At 43.6% G+C, this 17,910-nt stretch overlaps 1 protein-coding gene across 1 annotated transcript; it reads right to left on the minus strand.

The window, feature by feature from the left end:
- Positions 1-7,168: 7,168 nt before the first annotated feature.
- LOC107391294 (YTH domain-containing family protein 1) lies at positions 7,169-17,644 on the minus strand. Its single transcript, XM_015968534.3, has 6 exons — positions 17,395-17,644; positions 17,097-17,124; positions 13,405-13,499; positions 11,625-13,298; positions 9,954-9,998; positions 7,169-7,216 (listed from the first exon to the last, which is right to left on the minus strand). The coding sequence occupies exons 1-6, from the start codon at positions 17,422-17,424 to the stop codon at positions 7,202-7,204; spliced, it is 1,887 nt and encodes a 628-aa protein (XP_015824020.3). The 5' UTR covers positions 17,425-17,644; the 3' UTR covers positions 7,169-7,201.
- Positions 17,645-17,910: the final 266 nt, after the last annotated feature.

Here is a 17,910-nt window from a genome sequence, read left to right on the forward strand (position 1 = left end):
TATCTCCGCTCCGCTCCGGCACGAACTCCGCAGCAAAAACGGTCCCGTTGTAGTCGGCCTGCGAGCAGCGGCACTCCGCTGTTTTTGTGGTCGGTAGATCTTTTAGAACTGCAGTTCAAAGGTAACTCATAAGGTGAATATAAATGAACCCAGGTAGCAGTTTTTCTTTAGGATTGAGAGGAGATGCAGGAAGATAATAAACAGACAGGACAGAATAATAGTCAAATAAAAACAAGTTTGCTTTTGTACCTGGTGGCTGCAACAAACAAACACCATTGAAGGTAATCAGAAGTGAGGAACAGAAAATGAAATAATTATTTTAATGTTTGGAGTAGCAGGAACTCCGAGAGGCTGCAGGCGCATCAGTTTGCTGCTGCTGCACAGGGGGAGAGGACTGAAGTAGGATGCAGAAACTACCGTTGTTAAAAGAGATGTGTTAACTTAGAAAATGTGGGCGCAATTTTAATTGTCAAAAACTCCAGCGAACCTAACGACCCCCCCCCCCCCCCCCCCCCCGGCCACTTCAGGTGTATGACGTTGTCAATGACTAGTCGAAGTCGACTAGATTTTCATTACTTGACTGTCGACTTTAAAAAAAATTAAGTCATGCAACCCCTAGTGCACGAGCATGTGTGCCTCACGTACAGTACTGTGGCCTCACAGTACGTGAAGCTACACAGCTGTATGTCTGGGGTGGCTGTGTGCAGTACTGGAGCTCCACAGTGTACGGTGCTCTCACCCCTTCTATTCACCTTCTTCACCCCAGACTTAACCTACAGCACCAGAAGGTGCCACCTTCATATGTACTCTGATGACCACCTGGATGAATACCTGGAGTATAGTCATCATGGACGTTGTGGACTGTTGTGAGCGTAACCACCTTGCTTACACCAGTAAGACAAAGAAAGTGTTGATTGACTTCCATAGAATTACTCATCCTCACTCACCAGTAAACATCCAGGGAGCAGACATTGAGGTGGTGGATACCTTTAAGAATCTGGGTGTTTACCTCAAGAGCAAACTAAACTGGTCCAACAGCACTGATCCTCTGTATAAGAAGGGCCAAAGCCACCTCCAACTCCTGAGGAGGCTGAGGTCCTTCGAAGTTACTTCCCATCTACTAAAATCCTTCTATCACTCTGTTGTTGGCTCTGTTATCCATTCTGCTGTGGTCTGTTGGGATGCATATATCGTCGTCGTCGTCTTCCTCCGCTTATCCGAGTCCGGGTCGTGGGGGCAGCATCCCAACTAGGGAGCTCCAGACAGTACTCTCCCCGGCCACCTCCACCAGCTCCTCTGGCAGGACCCCAAGGCATTCCCGGACCAGATTGGAGATGTAACCTCTCCAACGTGTCCTGGGTCGACCCGGGGGCCTCCTACCGGCAGGACATGCCCGAAACACCTCCCCAGGGAGGCGTCAAGGAGGCCTGGCTTTCTGGCTCAGCTCCCTCTTCGCCACGACAGATCGGCTCAGCGTCCGCATCACTGCAGATGCTGAACCAATCCGCCTGTCGATCTCCCGATCCCTCCTACCCTCACTCGTGAACAAGACCCCGAGATACTTAAACTCCTCCACTTGAGGTAGGACCTCTCCACCGACCCGGAGTTGGCAAGCCACCCTTTTCCGGTCGAGAACCATGGTCTCAGATTTGGAGGTGCTGATCCTCATCCCAGCTGCTTCACACTCGGCCGCGAACCTACCCAGCAAGAGCTGAAGTTCAGAGCTGGATGAAGCTAGGAGGACCACATCATCCGCAAAGAGCAGAGACGAGATTCTCCTGCCACCAAACTCGACACACTCCACACCACGGCTGCGCCTAGAAATTCTGTCCATAAAGGTAATGAACAGAACCGGTGACAAAGGGCAGCCCTGGCGGACTCCAACCCTCACTGGGAACAGGTCCGACTTACTACCGGCTATACGGACCAAACTCACGCTCCTCTGGTAAAGGGACTGAATGGCCCTTAACAGAAAGCCACCCACCCCATACTCCTGGAGCGTCCCCCACAGGGTGCCCACACGGTCATTTTGCCTCGGCAACTACCACTGCTGCACCCCGCTTGGCTATCCGATACCTGTATGCTGCCTCCGGAGACCCACAGACCAGCCTCGCCCTGTGGGCCTCCTTCTTCAGCCTGGCGGCTCCCAGAACCTCTGGTGTCCACCAGCGGGTACGGGGGTTGTCACCACGACTGGCACCGGCCACCTTGCGACCACAGCTAGCAACAGCCGCCTCAACAATCGCAGAGTGGAACAAGGCCCACTCGGAGTCAATGTCCCCCACTGCTCTCGGGACGCGGTCAAAGCTCTGCCGGAGGTGGGAGTTGAAGACTGCCTTAACAGGTTCTTCTGCCAGGCGTTCCCAGCAGACCCTCACTATGCGTTTGGGTCTGCCAGGTCTATGTGGCATCTTCCCCTGCCATCTGATCCAACTCACCACCAGGTGGTGATCAGTTGACAGCTCTGCTCCTCTCTTCACTCGGGTGTCCAAAACATACGGCCACAGGTCAGATGATACGACTACAAAGTTTCCCCACTGTGGGATCATTAAAGTCTATTCTATTCTATTCTATTCTATTCTATTCCATTTAAAATGCCTCTGCTTAATGACAAATACAGTTCAGCTGCTCTAGGTGGACTTTCTTGGCATTTTTTTTAGTTGCATCTCACAGCAAAAGCCATGGTCCACAGAGAGCTTTCAAAGCATCAGAGGGATCTCATTGTTTAAAAAATACCAGTCAGGAGAAGGGTACAAAAGAATTTCCTAGGCATTACATATACCATGGAACACAGTTAAGACAGTATGTCACAATGTGGTACAACAGTGACATTACAATGAACTGGGCGATGCTCCAAAATCGATGAAAAGACAAGAAGAAAACTGGTCGGGGAGGCTACCAAGAGACCCACAGCAACATTAAAGGAGCTGCAGGAATATCTGGCAAGTATTGGCTGTGCGGTACATGTGACAACAATCTCAAATGTTCTTCATGTCTGGGCTATGGAGTAGAGTGGCAAGACGAAAACCTTTTCCAAGAAACCATCCAAGCTAGGCTAAATGTTGCAAAAACACATTAGAAGTCTCACAAAAGCATGTGGGGAAATGGTGTTATGGTCTGATGAAACCATGATAAAGCCTTTTGACCATAATTCCAAAAAATATGTTTGGCACAAAAACAAAACTGCACATCACCAAAAGAACACCATAACCACAGTGAAGCATGGTGATGGCAGCATCATGTTTTGGGGCCTTTTTTGCTTCAGCTGAAACTGGGACCTTAGTCAAGATAGAGTGAATTATCAACAGTTCCAAACACAAGTCAATATTGGCACCAAACCTTCAGGCTTCTGCTAGTAAGCTGAACACGAGGAGGAACTTCATCTTTCAGCATGACAACAACCCAAAGCATGCATCCAAATCAACAAAGGAATGGCCTCACCTCAAGAAGATTAAAGTTTTGGAATGGCCCAGCCAGAGCCCAGACCTGAGTCCCATAGAAAGTAAAGTGATCTGAAGAGGGCTGTGAACAGAAGATGTCCTCACAATCTGACAGAGATTTGAGTGTTTCTGCAAAGAAGAGTGGGCAAATCTTCCAAAGTCAAAATGTGCTATGCTGATAGACTCATGCCCTAAAAGACTGAGTGCTGTAATAAAATCAAAAGGTGCTTCAACAAAGCATTAGTTAAAGGGTGTGCACACTTATGCAACCATATTGTTTTAGTTGTTGGTTTACTTCCCTCTGCCTAAAGGATTTCAGTTTTTTTAATTAAGTGTTACAGTGGACACAATAAAGGTGATAAGATTTCTGAAATGATTTATCTTTGTCTCATTTTTGTACAGCACAGGAACCTGAGATGTTACCATGGATGTACTGATATCCACTGAAGTAGATGTAAATAGCTGGAAATGCTTTACTTATTCCTCTCCCTATACCAGCAACACCTATTTTCATCTATCATCACACATGTTGTTAAGCTTAGTCATTGCTGTTCATTCGTAGATGCCTGATTTTGTGTGAATATTCTAGAAAAAGAAAAACTGAAATAGGTCCCTAAAAATTAATGTTAAATTAGTGTTTTAATATCAGTGTGATGTTTGATGTCCATCACATACCTGCTGTGTGTTACACCACTCTTGACATTGCTGCAAACACACAACAGGATATTTGAGTTTTAGAACTCTGAAGGCATTATGTTACTTAGCAGAACTTAGATTCTATAAGCTACGACAAAAGAAAAGACATGTGGCTTCAGCTGCCCTCTGGTGGTCACATTACTTATTGCACCTGTTTAAAAGTAGGTTACAGTTCATATTCAAATTAGAAAATTATATCCAGATAGATCTAGATTAAGACATTTTATTCTTCATTTTATTATAAAATATCAATAATTTGATGTAATTTCAAGTAAGTCAACTAGTTAAACATCAGTGATCCAAACCTCTTCACATGGTATGAATTATTCAAAATTTTCTGTCCTTTCAAATCAAATTATAAAAAGGAGACAGACATGCTGAGCCCCTGCAGGACAAGCAAAGAGCATGGGACCACCGGACCGGGCTTTTCAGACGTTGTGACTCAAAACCAGAATAAACCTATATAAGTGGACAAAATATTTCTGAAAATTATTTTTTTATTCATGATATATGACATAAGTTTAAAAAAAATAAAATTTCTACTGACTTGTTACTTGTGACCATAAAGACAAATGAAGTAGCTCTGAAGCAAACTAGTTTGAGGAAAAGGATAGTCTCTTCGGTTGTTGTACTGCTTGATGGAGCCACCAGATAGCGACATTCTGATTTTATTGCCTTGGCTAGTCAATAATTGTGTTTTTTCTCTCCTGAGACTTCTGTTTTGGCTCTCATTCAGTGTACACACACCCTGATACCAAACAGCCTGTGACTACTTGCCAGCCTTTACACAGGCAGACTGACTGATTACTCTTAGGGTAAAATCACTTCTGTCCAGGTTAGTTTCATCAGTTTTGCTTTGAAAAATTATTCCACTGAACAGAAATTCAACAGCAATGTCAGATTTTCATTAGTTTTAATACAATTTAATTTTACTTTAGTCATTTCAAGTTATTTCAGGAGTCGATTTTCTTTTACAGAGGGTACCAAACATTTCAGTCATTATTTTGGCGCAATTCTGAAATAATCGATACCTGCATCTCATACTTGTAGAGCGTTACTGGTTAATATCAAAATTAAATGCTCTTGCAAATGTTTACAGCTATGTTAAAGTTTTTCACTTGTTATGTAATTGTTTAAAAGAATAAAACATTTAAAACAAAACTAGGTGAGGTTGTATTCAATAAAACATGGATTATTGATCAAAGAAAATAAAGTAACTGTATACAAAACTGGGCATATCAGTGTAGAAAACTGTTTCTGATGAATAAGTAAAAACCAAACCGATCTGATGTGCCTGCACCTGTTTAACAGGATGAGTACTTTCCTAAAAAGCTAGTAATAATCCCCAGACGTGCCTTCTGCTCTCTAGTGGACAATCCCAGTACTGCAGGACATACGTGGCAGATTTTTTTTATATTTTGTTTTGTTAGTTACGCTCAACAAAAAGCCTGATTGTTTCATTAACACTAACAAATGAAAAAAACAAAATCAGTTATTTCTTTTTAATATTTAATTTTTGTCATTAAAGGTTCAATTTCCTGATCGGGGGTCATGTTTACTCCACACGTAGCTCCTGTTCTCCAATATTTACTTACTGATAATTTCAGATTCATGTTTCCCATAGAAATTTTTTACACTTTGAGCTTTAAAGGTGGTTTTTAGCCACAACTTGGCAACATGCAGTATAAACCCGCAAGTGAGTGACCCAACATGCACACAGATGGAACAGTTGATAAAAACTGACACAAACAACATATAAGTCTGTTTATTAATGAACAAGATAAAATCTAAGAATGTGATAGTGACCTCTGATACGATACATATTTAATCCAAGGGTGACTTAAATTTTTTTGCATAAATTTCTATAATCCGATACCATTATACAGTTTAACTCTGATTGCGCCACAGTACTCACTTCCCATTTCATCATTCTTGCATACACTCACAATACAGCAAGCAGTTATTAAAAAACAGAAAAGTCACAAACATGTACCACATAAGCTAGTCTCAGAGTTTCATACACTGGACAATAAATCTGTTAGGTATAATGCTAGTTTAGCAGTTTGAGGCGATCTCAGTTAGAAATGTTGGTACATTAAAGCTTACATTTTTGTGAGGATGAAACATAATGTAAAGATTATAATTTTAAGAAATGATGAACCTAAATGGCAGGCCTGGCTTAAACTATTAACGCACGCTACATTGTGTCATAACGAACAGGAAATTTAATTTGGCCAAAAAACCTAAACCCATACAGTAAATTTGATGTTAAAATAAGAGAGAACCCCTTTTTAGAAGGATTTGATCTAAAATAAAATGTTTTCCCTGAATTCACAGCAGAAACGGGTGAAAAACAGATTTATTTTGAGCTACTTCTAAAAAATGTCATTTAATCTGGAGACCGAAAACAATTTGAGTAAGCGTAACAAATTTGAGCCAGGATTGATGTTTAAATAATAAATATTAATAGTTAGGGATGCACATTTATGCCTATGCACAAGTTCTCCAAAGTAAAACTTTACTCACGTAAAAACGTAGAGCCTATTATTTTTGTCTTCTGATGAAAAAACACAACTGGCCACACACAGATATCAGACACTTGTCAGTTAAGTGTTGTTCACTCATTAAAATTAACCATTACAAGCACTTAACATTTCTTCAACACACAAACCACAAAGTGAACAGTCACCAAATATCAGCAGCATGTTGTCAAGAGTTCCCAAACAGACGTGCAGATATTTATACTTTAGCTGAGAATTTCAAGGTTCCAGGGCAGCAAGAGATTAATAAGGCTAAAAGGACCGAAAGCAAGGAAGAAAAAATAGATGTTTTTAAAACAACTTCAATGGTGGAACTAGTTCAATCCCTGCACAAATTACAAAGTCTAGTTAACTCCGAGCAAAGTGGCTCAACAGTTTGACATGGATCAAAGTTGTTAAAATTAAATAGAAAATAAAATATTAGTTTTATGTCTTTATGTCCTTGTGTTTTCTGTATTTATCTGAATTTCATTGTGTCCACCCAAACACGTGTTGATCAAACGTTCAGAGGCCGTGGTGTACAGTTCACTTCTGACGATCCTGAAAAACAAAGAGAACAATTAGACAAACGACTGAAACACAACAGCTACAACAGAACCAGTGAGTTTTTGGGTTATTTTATAAAACATACACTGCTCGGCCACAAAAAAACCAAGCAAATAGGTATGAGCCTCCTTTAGGATAATTACTGCATGGGCAAACTTTCAGCTGGGACCTGTATCAGAGGGCCTGGTACCCCCCAAAGGGCCTCCCGAGGAACGGTCGGACGTCTTCTCCTAACCCACAAAACACATGTAGATTGGTTGGCCGAACTCCCACGAACCAACCAAGACACTCCTAAGGGTATAGAGATAGTCCAGTGTTCCACGGCCAGGACAAAAACCACATTGCTCCTCCAAAATCCGAAGTCCGACTATCCAATGGACCCTCCTCTCCAGAACCCCTGAATAGACTTTGCCAGGGAGGCTCAAGAGTGCGATTCCCCTGTAGTGGGAACACACCCCGTGGTCCCCCTTATTAAATAGCGGGACTACCACCCTTGTCTGCCTGTTTTATAGGGAAGCCAAAATGATCCCATACTTAAATGAAGCAGGTGATTTTTCAAGCTCCCCTTCTCCTCCTCCAACATGACCACCACTATGCTTTTCTTGTTTAGATTTAACAGATGGCGCCTCAGCCCTCCACGTGACTGATCCGCAGATCATTCGCATATCAAACCAGAGAGATCTGTACGGATCACTGATGATCCATGGCACCGCTAGTCAAGAACTGTCCAACACATTATTAAAACCTGGTCTGATAAGTCCAGATGAACCCTGTTCCAGAGTGATGGGGCATCAGGGTAAGAAGAGAGGCAGACGAAGTGATGCGCCCATCATGCCTAGTGCCTACTGTACAAGCCTGTGGGGGCAGTGCTATGATCTGGGTCGCTGCAGTTGGTCAGGTCTAGGTTCAGCAACAGGATGTGCTCCAAGAATGAGGTCAGCTGACTACCTCGATATCCTGAATGACCAGGCTATTCCATCTTCCCTGAAGACACGGACATAAACCAAGATGACAATGCCAGGATTCATCAGGCTCAGCTAGTGAAAGAGAGCATGAGACATCATTTTCACACAGATTGCCCACCACAGAGTCCAGACCTTAACCCCACTGAGATTATTTGGGATGTGCTGGAGAAGGCTTTGTGCAGCGGTCAGACTCTACCATCATCAATGCAACACTGGATGGAAATAAATCTGGTGACATTGTAGAAGCTTATCAAAACAATGCCACAGTGAATGTGTGCCGTAATCAAAGCTAAAGGCAGTCTTAACAAAATACCTGTGACCTTTTATTTTTGGTGGCAAATAGATTTTTGGATGAACACTGTATCTTCGTTTTTTATTTTTGAGAACTTTGAGGACCCAATGGCAACACAACTATACCACCAATGGCAACACATCTATACCACCAATGGCAACACAACTATACCACCAATGGCAACACATCTATACCACCAATGGCAACACAACTATACCACCAATGGCAACACATCTATACCACCAATGGCAACACAACTATACTACTGACTGTTTGCTTTGCAACACAGATTTATCTCCACTGAGATAATAAATCTGTGCTGCTGGACCCAGAAAACCACTTCGGTTTTCGGTTGGGGGAATCATTTTGGTTCTGCATGTTCAGTTTGGTCCATTTGCGTACCGTCTCGGTTCATTTTTCCGTTAAATAATGAATTTTTATTTGCATGATTTAAGTGCAGTGGACAAAGTTCTTAGGCGAGTTTCTGCATGGACGCTGTATTGAGTGACACATGATGGCTGCACGCACCCGATCTCCTTTAAAAAATGTGATCTGCAAATTCTGATCAACGCCTTTCAGAGTGGATCAAACCAGCTGGCCGTCTCTGCTACTGGAGCCCGTAGAGACGCTAAACGGAGCGTCGCTTCGCCCCTCCCTCTCTTCTCTCACACTGTGAAGGCACACGGCGGCAAAAATTTAAACAAACACGTCCGCTGAACTTTTCCCCTGGGACAAATGATGTGAAGTTTTCATCCTACAACCAAAAATATGGCGTGGAGGAAGCTCGTTACTTAACACGAGTTTTAAAGAAGAAACTCTGGGTGGTGTGAGGCGAGTTTTTAAGGCTCGCTGCAGAAATAAAAACACAGACCATCAACAGTCAAACACGACACTAGTATGAGCATGACGCTCATAGCTGCACAAATAACCTGTGATAACTAAATACATCATGTTAGATCAGCAGACTGTGGTGACACCTGGTTCTGCTCACCATAGGAGCCACTTTACATGTTAAATAAATAAATATAATAATAATATACCGAAAATTAATCGAGCTGAGGTCTTCAAAACACTGAACCGAACCCAATACGATTTTAGCATACTGTTACACCCCTATACACTGTGATGCATGTCTTCACAAAAATCATGATTAAATTTTTTCTCTCTTTGGCAGACAGTTACTGACACAAGTGATGTCCAGTTCTAGTCCTAGAAGGCCACTATCCTGCAGATTTGAGGCGTTTCCCTGCTCCAGCACACCTGGTTTAACGGTTGAATAACCTCCTCAGCGTATCCTCCAGTTCAGTAGAAGCCCATTAATCTGCAAACGACTCAAACCAGGTGCGCTGCAGCAGAGACACACTTGCAACATGCAAAATAGCGGCAGTAAAAAAAAAATACAAGCACAGGGCAGAATGAGAAGGTTTGAACAAGTGTTTTTCCGGTTTATAGAAAAGTAAAGATCACACTTTACCTGATCAATTCTGGATCGACTCTGTACTGAAACAGGCTCGTAGCTCTGTTACACAAACAACAAAAAGATCAGAAAAATGCAACAGAATGAATATAACTGAACATACTGCTGCTTATTTTCCTATCACTACTTTTAATCACAGCAAAGTGAAGAGATAAAAACACCTTGCATGCAGTTCAACTTGTGTTTGTCGTAACAACAGTACTGTGTGCCAACTGTATCTTTAATCAGGATCAGATAAGCAGCAGAAGGTAACCTGATCTTTGTGTCTGAAGGACTGAATGAACTGATTATTACAAAACAGTCCTGGAACATCAGCGTTTTCTATATAACTTGACATAAAAAGGGCAATGTACCTGAAATTACATGTATGATGCTTATGATGCTGATCTTGGAAAACCCCTCCCACCCACTGCATTCCACTGGGGAGACCATGGACAGCTCCTTCAGTGGCAGACTAAAGCCAGGGACACACCGGCTGCCGAAGCGCCGGGAGGCGAAGCGCTCACAAAATTCGGCCGCTGCTCCTCAGTTCAGACCAGACGCTTGTTTCTCTGCTCCGGTCGAGGCGCGCCTCGTAGTTTTTCTTTTAACCACTTGGTGTCCTCCATTTCCTCTCCGCCTTTTCTCTGCTCTTTTCCTCTACACCCCCCTCCCCCTTGCTGTTTGTGTGTGTGTGTTTGTATGTGTGTGTGTGTGAACCTATGGCGTGAACCAGTTGTTAATAGCTGGCCTACGACTTTCTGCCTCTCTGTCCTGTTTGCTCCAGTTGAAAGACACCCAAAACCACACCTCCTTCACGTGGTCACACACACACACACACACACACACACACACACACACATACACACACACACGCTGTGTATGTGTGTGGTTTTTATGCAGTGTCTGTTTACGAACACGTTTGACTATCGCAGAATTGTATTTTGAAATGCTTTATTTTGTTAAATTTACCGGCCTGCCTCTTATGTCTGGGTTTGACTTCCTGCCAGAATTGATGCGGTTCACCCGAGGCTCGCGAAAAAAACAAAGCAGACACCGAAACGATCGCTGCACGGCGCGAGCTGGAGCGCCGGCGCTGCGTAGGCCCATGTGGTCTATAGAATAGGATAACAAGGGCGCCGAATGAAGGCGGTCCCTGTTTGGCGCTTCGGTGGCCGGTGTGTCCCCGGGGTAAGACGTCCAAAATGTAAAACAGAATGCTACCGTAGGTCATTCATCCCTCTGCAGTGAAAGTATAACTCCTCAGTTTAGCTGGTACTGGCATTATCCTGGTACACAATAGCATCTATGCAATGCGATATTCAGTATGTGTTCAATAATTGTGCATTTCCAGATGTACATTAGTATGCCTGTGTCCATTATGCTTCTGGAAATCCAAGTTTCCTTTTTTAATTGTTGTTTTTAGTTGGTGAAGCTTACAATAATAACTTACTGTATTTACCTGCACTCTTATTTTTCTTCTTCTTTTTCTCTAAGCGTTTGTGCTGCTGTAGCAAGTGAATTTCCCCACTGTGGGATTAATAAAGTCTACTATATTCTATTCTATGTCTTATTGTTCACACCAAAAGGGAAGATTAAAAATAAAAACACTAGGGGACTGTGTTGCTTAAACAGTTGGACATCATCATAAATATCCCTAAAATGCTTGATCCTAAATAAAGTGGTTACCTTTTTTACCACCTCTTCCTCCTCCTGCTTCTTCTCATAGTGGGAAAAGTCATCGAAGATGGAGGTGCTGTGTTTGTACTGGGCGATGATCTTGAGCACTTGTTTGGCCTTCTCCAGAGGAACCTCCTGAGTGTCACGTGAGTTGGTGACCGGCTTGTTGTCGTTGTTTTCCAGACGGATGTGGCGCAGCTGGCTATTAGGCACGTCCTTAACAAACAACCAGTTCACGTCAAACTTGCCCTTCCACTTGTCCTGGGCCCAGACCCCGGCACTGGTGCCGTAGTCCACTGGAGAGCACATCTCTGCCACACCACAGAAGTGGCCGCTGCCATTCACACTGAATAGCAAGTAGACTGGGCCTTTAGAGTTCATGGCTCTGTAGGCGGAGTCTAAACGCTTGTTGCCGTGCTCTGTGCTGCACCAGATGGAGTACTTGATGGAGCGGTGGATGTCGTCCTCGGAGTAGCTCTTGATGATGAACACACGGCCGTTTTTCAGGTTCCAGTCAAATTCCTTGGGGTTGTAGCTGTGGGCTGCTCGCAGCTTCTCTAGCACAGGATGGGACTCTGATCCCGGTTCTGAAGGTACCACTACGCCCAGTGCAGCTCCATTACCCACACCACCGTTGTTGGAGGAGCCGCTGCTGTCCAGGCTCCCACCACTGTAGCACATGATGCGGTTGCGTGGAGCAACCCATCGAGTCTGAGGTGTAGGAGCAGAGTTGTGGTTCTGGTAAGGCTGCGGAGGCACTACCGCAGGACCTGGCATGGTCATCTGCTGCACGAGGGACTGGGCCGACTGCAAGGACTGCTGAAGGGGAGGTATGAGACTTGGAGCATGGGAGTGAATCTGGGACGGATGCTGTTGTTGGTGGTGGTGGTGGTGTTGTTGGTGGTGGTGGTGATGGTGGTGGTGGTGATGGTGAGGTAACAAAGGGGCCATTTTTGTAGCAGCTCCCTTATTATCCCATGTATCGATGTCCATGTTGTGTTTGAGAGGGGGTGGGAGCAGAGCTCCTCCAGCTGTAGGCGTGCCAGGCTTGTTCTTTAACTTTTGCTGCTGCAGTTTGGCAGGTTTGCTAGCAATAGCTGCCCATGATGTGGGTTTCTGAGAGGGCATTCCAATTGGTGTGCCACCGTTTCCTGTGGCAACAGCTGCAGCTACACCGCCACCTATCACAGAGCCTGCACCCTTCACACCTGAGCCATTTCCTGTCACATCTCCCCCAATTTTTAGGCCTAGCATGCCCTGTTCCAGGCTATTCATGCCCGGCGCCTTGCTCAGGGTGTCACTATGGAAACCCGTCTGGCCATCAGGGACTAAAGTGCCTCCTAGAGAGCTGGGTGGGTAGCTGTAGCTGCCCCCATAAGCTGAGCTCTGAGTCTGCTGGCCCTGAGAACCACTGGTGCCCCAGGCTGAGAACGCTGGATTCTCAGGAAAAAAATTAAACCTGTGAGTGTAAATGCTGTTGCTCAGCCCACCAGGCTGCCCAAAAACAGTGTCGGGCATAAAGTGATGGTCTCCATTGCTAAGAGGGGCATAAGGTGCCAAGTAGGGAATAGGTGGGTCACCTCCTGTAGACCACGGAGCCTCATTGAGAGGGTAAGGAAACCCAATAGAAGGGGCATAGTAGCTGGACAGGTAAGGGTCTGTCATGGACTGATAGCTGTTATTCTACAACAGAAAAAAGAATTAATGTCAATATTAGGACCAAAATATTTCTCACTATTAGTTTCATGTTGCACATTAACAACAACAACAAATCCTCTGAATTTCCCACCTGACTGGACTGGCTGGTGAGATAGGGTTCAAAGTCATTGTCATGCACAGAGTCCTTTTGATGGAGGGAGCCATTCTGCACCGAAACTGGAAAGGCTGCAAGGACATCAAACTGTTGTCAAAACTGCTCGGTGTGATTTACATGCATTACCCACCAAGCAAATAAAGCCATGTTTACTTTGTCGATCATGATACAAGCTGTAAAACACGGACTGCTCAAGACATCATCTGCTTCCTGATGCAGGTATCTGAAAATCCCCATTACTGAACAGCCTTAAGCTTGGTTTATGCTTGACGCATTCACTTTCCGCTTGGTGATGCGGCTCGCGGATGGTACACGCTTCACAACTTGCAGCGTTTATGGTTCATGCGGCTTGTCTCTGCGGTGAGCCAATATTCTCCCAAACTGTAGGGGGCAGCATGGAGCTCTACGGCATGCATCCAACACTACACCATAGTAGAAGTAAAAATGACTGTTGTTTACAACATGGCATTCCAGCATTTATTAACAGCGTCCTCGTCTTTTCTGACAGTGGGAGCTATTTCTCGCCAAGAATTATTAACATGTTGATCACGGTGATCTTTGAGAGCTGAATCATACAAATGTCTGTATTTACGAACCTCTGCCATACTAGTTCTTGCCAGTCCGCCATGTTTTTCTGCGTCCGACCGTCCGCGTAGTTAGAAAATTTCCTAGGTGCGCGGTGCGGAAAGTCTGGGCCGTGCAGAGGCGCGTGGTTGTTAAAACGACGCAATTTTGCCACGCGGAGCTGTGCGAACCTCGCGGACACGTCAAGCATAAAGCAAGCTTTACTGGGAACAGGACCAGAGAGTGATGCAAGAATGGGAGTATTATTTGTTGCCAGAAACGTGTTTAAAGGAAAAGCCACACATTTATTATAAAGAGTGCAAATGTCAACAATGACTCGGAAACAAAAAAAAAATGTTACTTAAATAAACTGATTTGGAAAATAAATAAATTCATGATGAGAGAGAACTGTGCATGTGTGGTAGTCTGAGGCCATGCGTGATATTTCTACAACTCTGTTTATTAGTGAAGTAGCAGAACACTCCATGGGATGGTGACTGATTTAATACTCGTTTGCCATTTGTCACGTTTGTGTATTAAGGCTGCAAAGCTGCAGCAGCTGTTCTGAATAGAGATGACCTATCTCTTTGTGCATCTCTGACGATACTGAAATAGTCTAAATAATTCACCTAAAAGCCATTTACTGACAATACATATCTTTCCTGATTAACTCCAAATGTACATTTCCCCACATGGATAACCCATTATTGTTGCCATAAATTAGGAGTTTGTGATCAAGAAAAACACAGATATTTTAATCACTGCTTGACAGAAAAATAAAATAAAAATAATCAGATCTTTCAGTTCAGATTGGATCATAAACTACACCAGTCATGTGAAATACTGGCTTATTCCCGATATTGGCTGATTTGTTGGTGCATCTAGTTTTAGCACCATCACCTGATGTTTGTTTATAAACAGTATAACCAAGTGAGTAGTAGTTAGTGATGCTGGGTGACATTAAGTATTAAGCTAGGGATGCAACGATACCCCCTTTTTCCAAACCGGTACGATACTTGGATCTGAGTACTCGCCAATACCGATTACCGATACTACCACACAGAAAAAATGCAATGATTTGGAATACAAATTTTATTTTCTTCTCTGCTTTCAACAGGAAAAGACTGAGGTAGAGAAAAAGTAAAATATATGAATAGAAATCATCACAAAACCAAAATATTAGGTGAACAGAAATGACAAGTTACAGTAAAGCCATTTTCAAGCAACTGCATTGGTATCGGTTCCTGGTTTTGGTTAACTTTTACCGATACCGATACCAGTATCGTATCGGTGCATCCCTAATTACAGCATAAGTGGTGTTTCATTTAGGTGGGCCTGAAAGCTGATTCTAATCTGGTCTGGTTCACCTAAAAACATACGTCTCACTTAGCTTGCAAAAGAAACCTTGTGTGGTTTGCAGTGGATATTAAAAGTCTACACTACCCTGGTAAAATGTCAGGTTCCTGTGTTGTACATCAACAAGACAAAGATAAACCTGTTCAGAACTTTTACCACCTGTATTGTGTCGTGTGAACTGTACCACCTAATTGAAGAAAAATATTTTTTAATACTTTAGGTGGAGGGAAGAAAACCAACAAAAACTAAAATAATGACAAATGACCCGCACTTGTATAGCACCTCTTAGAGTAAGGACTCCAAAGCGCTTTACACTATAGTGTACCATTCACTGATGGTGATGAGCTACGATGTAGCCACAGCAGCCCTGGGGCGCACTGACAGAGGTGAGGCTGCCGAGCACAGGCGCCACTGGTCCCTCCGACCACCACCAGCAGGCAAGCTGGGTTAAGTGCCTTGCTCAAGGACACAACAGCAGAATTCTCTGTCCGGAGCTGGGATAATGTGGTTGCATAAGTGTGCACACCCTTAAACTAATATTTGTTGAAGCACCTTTTGACTTTATTACAGCACTCTGTCTTTTAGGGCATGAGTCCATCAGCATGGCACATTTTAACTTTAGAAGATTTGCTCACTCTTTTTTGCAGAAACACTTTAAACCTGTCAGATTTTGAGGGCATATCCTGTTCAGCCCTCTTTAGATCACCCCACAAATTTTCTATGGAACTCAGGTCTGGGCTCTGGCTGGGCCATTCCAAAACTTGAATCTTCTCCAGGTGAGACCATTCCTTTGTTGATTTGAATGCATGCTTTGGGTTGTTGTCATGTTCAGCTTTCTAGCTGAAGCCTGAAGGTTTTGTGCCAATATTGACTGGTACTTGGTTCATAATTCCCTCCATCTTAAAGGCGCATTATGTAGAAATTAACTAAAAATGACATCCTGTGGTAAAATGTGGTTACTGCAACCACTTTGAACAAATGTGGAGCTTTTTGCTGGCCATTGTCAAATTACAATTGTCGGCGCTGCAGTATTAGCTTGCAGGAGACACAACAACCCCACTCACTGATGGTAAGCAGTAGTTACGCCCCTCCTTCCTTTGTTGTGAAAGGAGAAAAACTGACATTCCTTCCAAAATGACAGAAATATTAAGACTCATTTGGGGCTGAATAAAAAACAGCCCTAAAGCATGATGCTGCCACCACCGTGCTTCACTGTGGGTATGGTGTTTTTTTTTTGATGATGTGCAGCATTGTTTTTGCACCAGACACGTGTTTTTGAATTATGGCCAAAAAGTTCCATCTTAGTTTTATCAGACCATTACACTTTTCCCAACATGCTTTTGTTTCCATCCCTTCACATAAAATATTTCAGTTTTTTAATTGAGTGGTGCAGTTCATAGGATACAATAAAGGTGGTAAAAGTTCTGAAATTATTCATCTTTGTCTCGTTTTTGTACAGTACGGGGACCTGATATTTTACTATGGGTGTGTAGACTGTTGGTATCCACTGTATCTAGAAGGAAGAAAAAATAAAGTTGAAAAATGTCTTGTGGGAAGACATGGAGCAAAGCGCACTTATTAATATCTGGTCAGAGGATAAAATACTGCAGCTGCATTAAGCACAGCTGAAACTTTGATGATGCAAAAAAAGCCACCAGGTCACTTTACTTAGAAAAAAAGAAGAAGAAAAAAAACAATACCTGTCGACCATATCAGAGTGTTATCAAACATCTGAACAAATATCTTACCTTTGCCTGCATCTTGTCCTTTTGATGTCTTCATAGTGACATTTAAACAGAGAACACAGATAGCCTGTTAGTCATGCATCAATCAACCAGAAACATAACAGCTTCATCCTGGGATCGAGCAGATCGTTTAACCTGTATTTTTATTCATATTAAAGCCATCAGTGATAGCCCTGGAGGCTGTGGTCCAGGCCTTGGTGAGTTTTGCAGCTAAGCCCTCATCTCTCTTTTAGCGAACTTATCTCCCTTCCCTAATCATGAAGCTAAACGCTGGCACTAACACGCTATCCTCGCTGCTTACCTGAGGGTCAATACTAGCGGTAGACATCATTCATCCACCAGATGTTGTGGGAGACCGGAGCCCCAAGCCGTGCGGTGTGTGAGCTACAAACTCCGACAAACGGAGAGTCACTGTCCGTCGTTTTAGCTCTGCTAACAAATACAAGCTGAGCTAGCGGTTAGCTCCTTGCTGTTGTTTCGGCTCGTTTGGCTTGTCGAGGCCCTGCTGGCACGTCGCGCTGCCGTGTCCACATTAATCCAGCGGGGCTTCGGTCTGCTTCGAGCCCCTCGGTGCTAAATTAAACCAGCCTCGGTAGGTAGCCTCTCAATTCCTAACGCCAGCTTCTTCCAGGGTCTGCAGGAGCGGAAATGGCGTAAGTGCAGCACGTGACTGCGCACTGATTATGATTGGCTGCTTGGTGACTAGTCCTTGAGGAACCACAGACACATTTATAATTCCCAAAATGTTTACCAAAAAGATTAAGGGTTTGTTAAGCTTCATTAAGACTATGAGACTAAAATGTTCTATTCTAAATGG

This window comes from Nothobranchius furzeri, chromosome 15 (assembly GCF_043380555.1).
Source record: "Nothobranchius furzeri strain GRZ-AD chromosome 15, NfurGRZ-RIMD1, whole genome shotgun sequence".
NCBI classification, from domain to species: domain Eukaryota; kingdom Metazoa; phylum Chordata; class Actinopteri; order Cyprinodontiformes; family Nothobranchiidae; genus Nothobranchius; species Nothobranchius furzeri.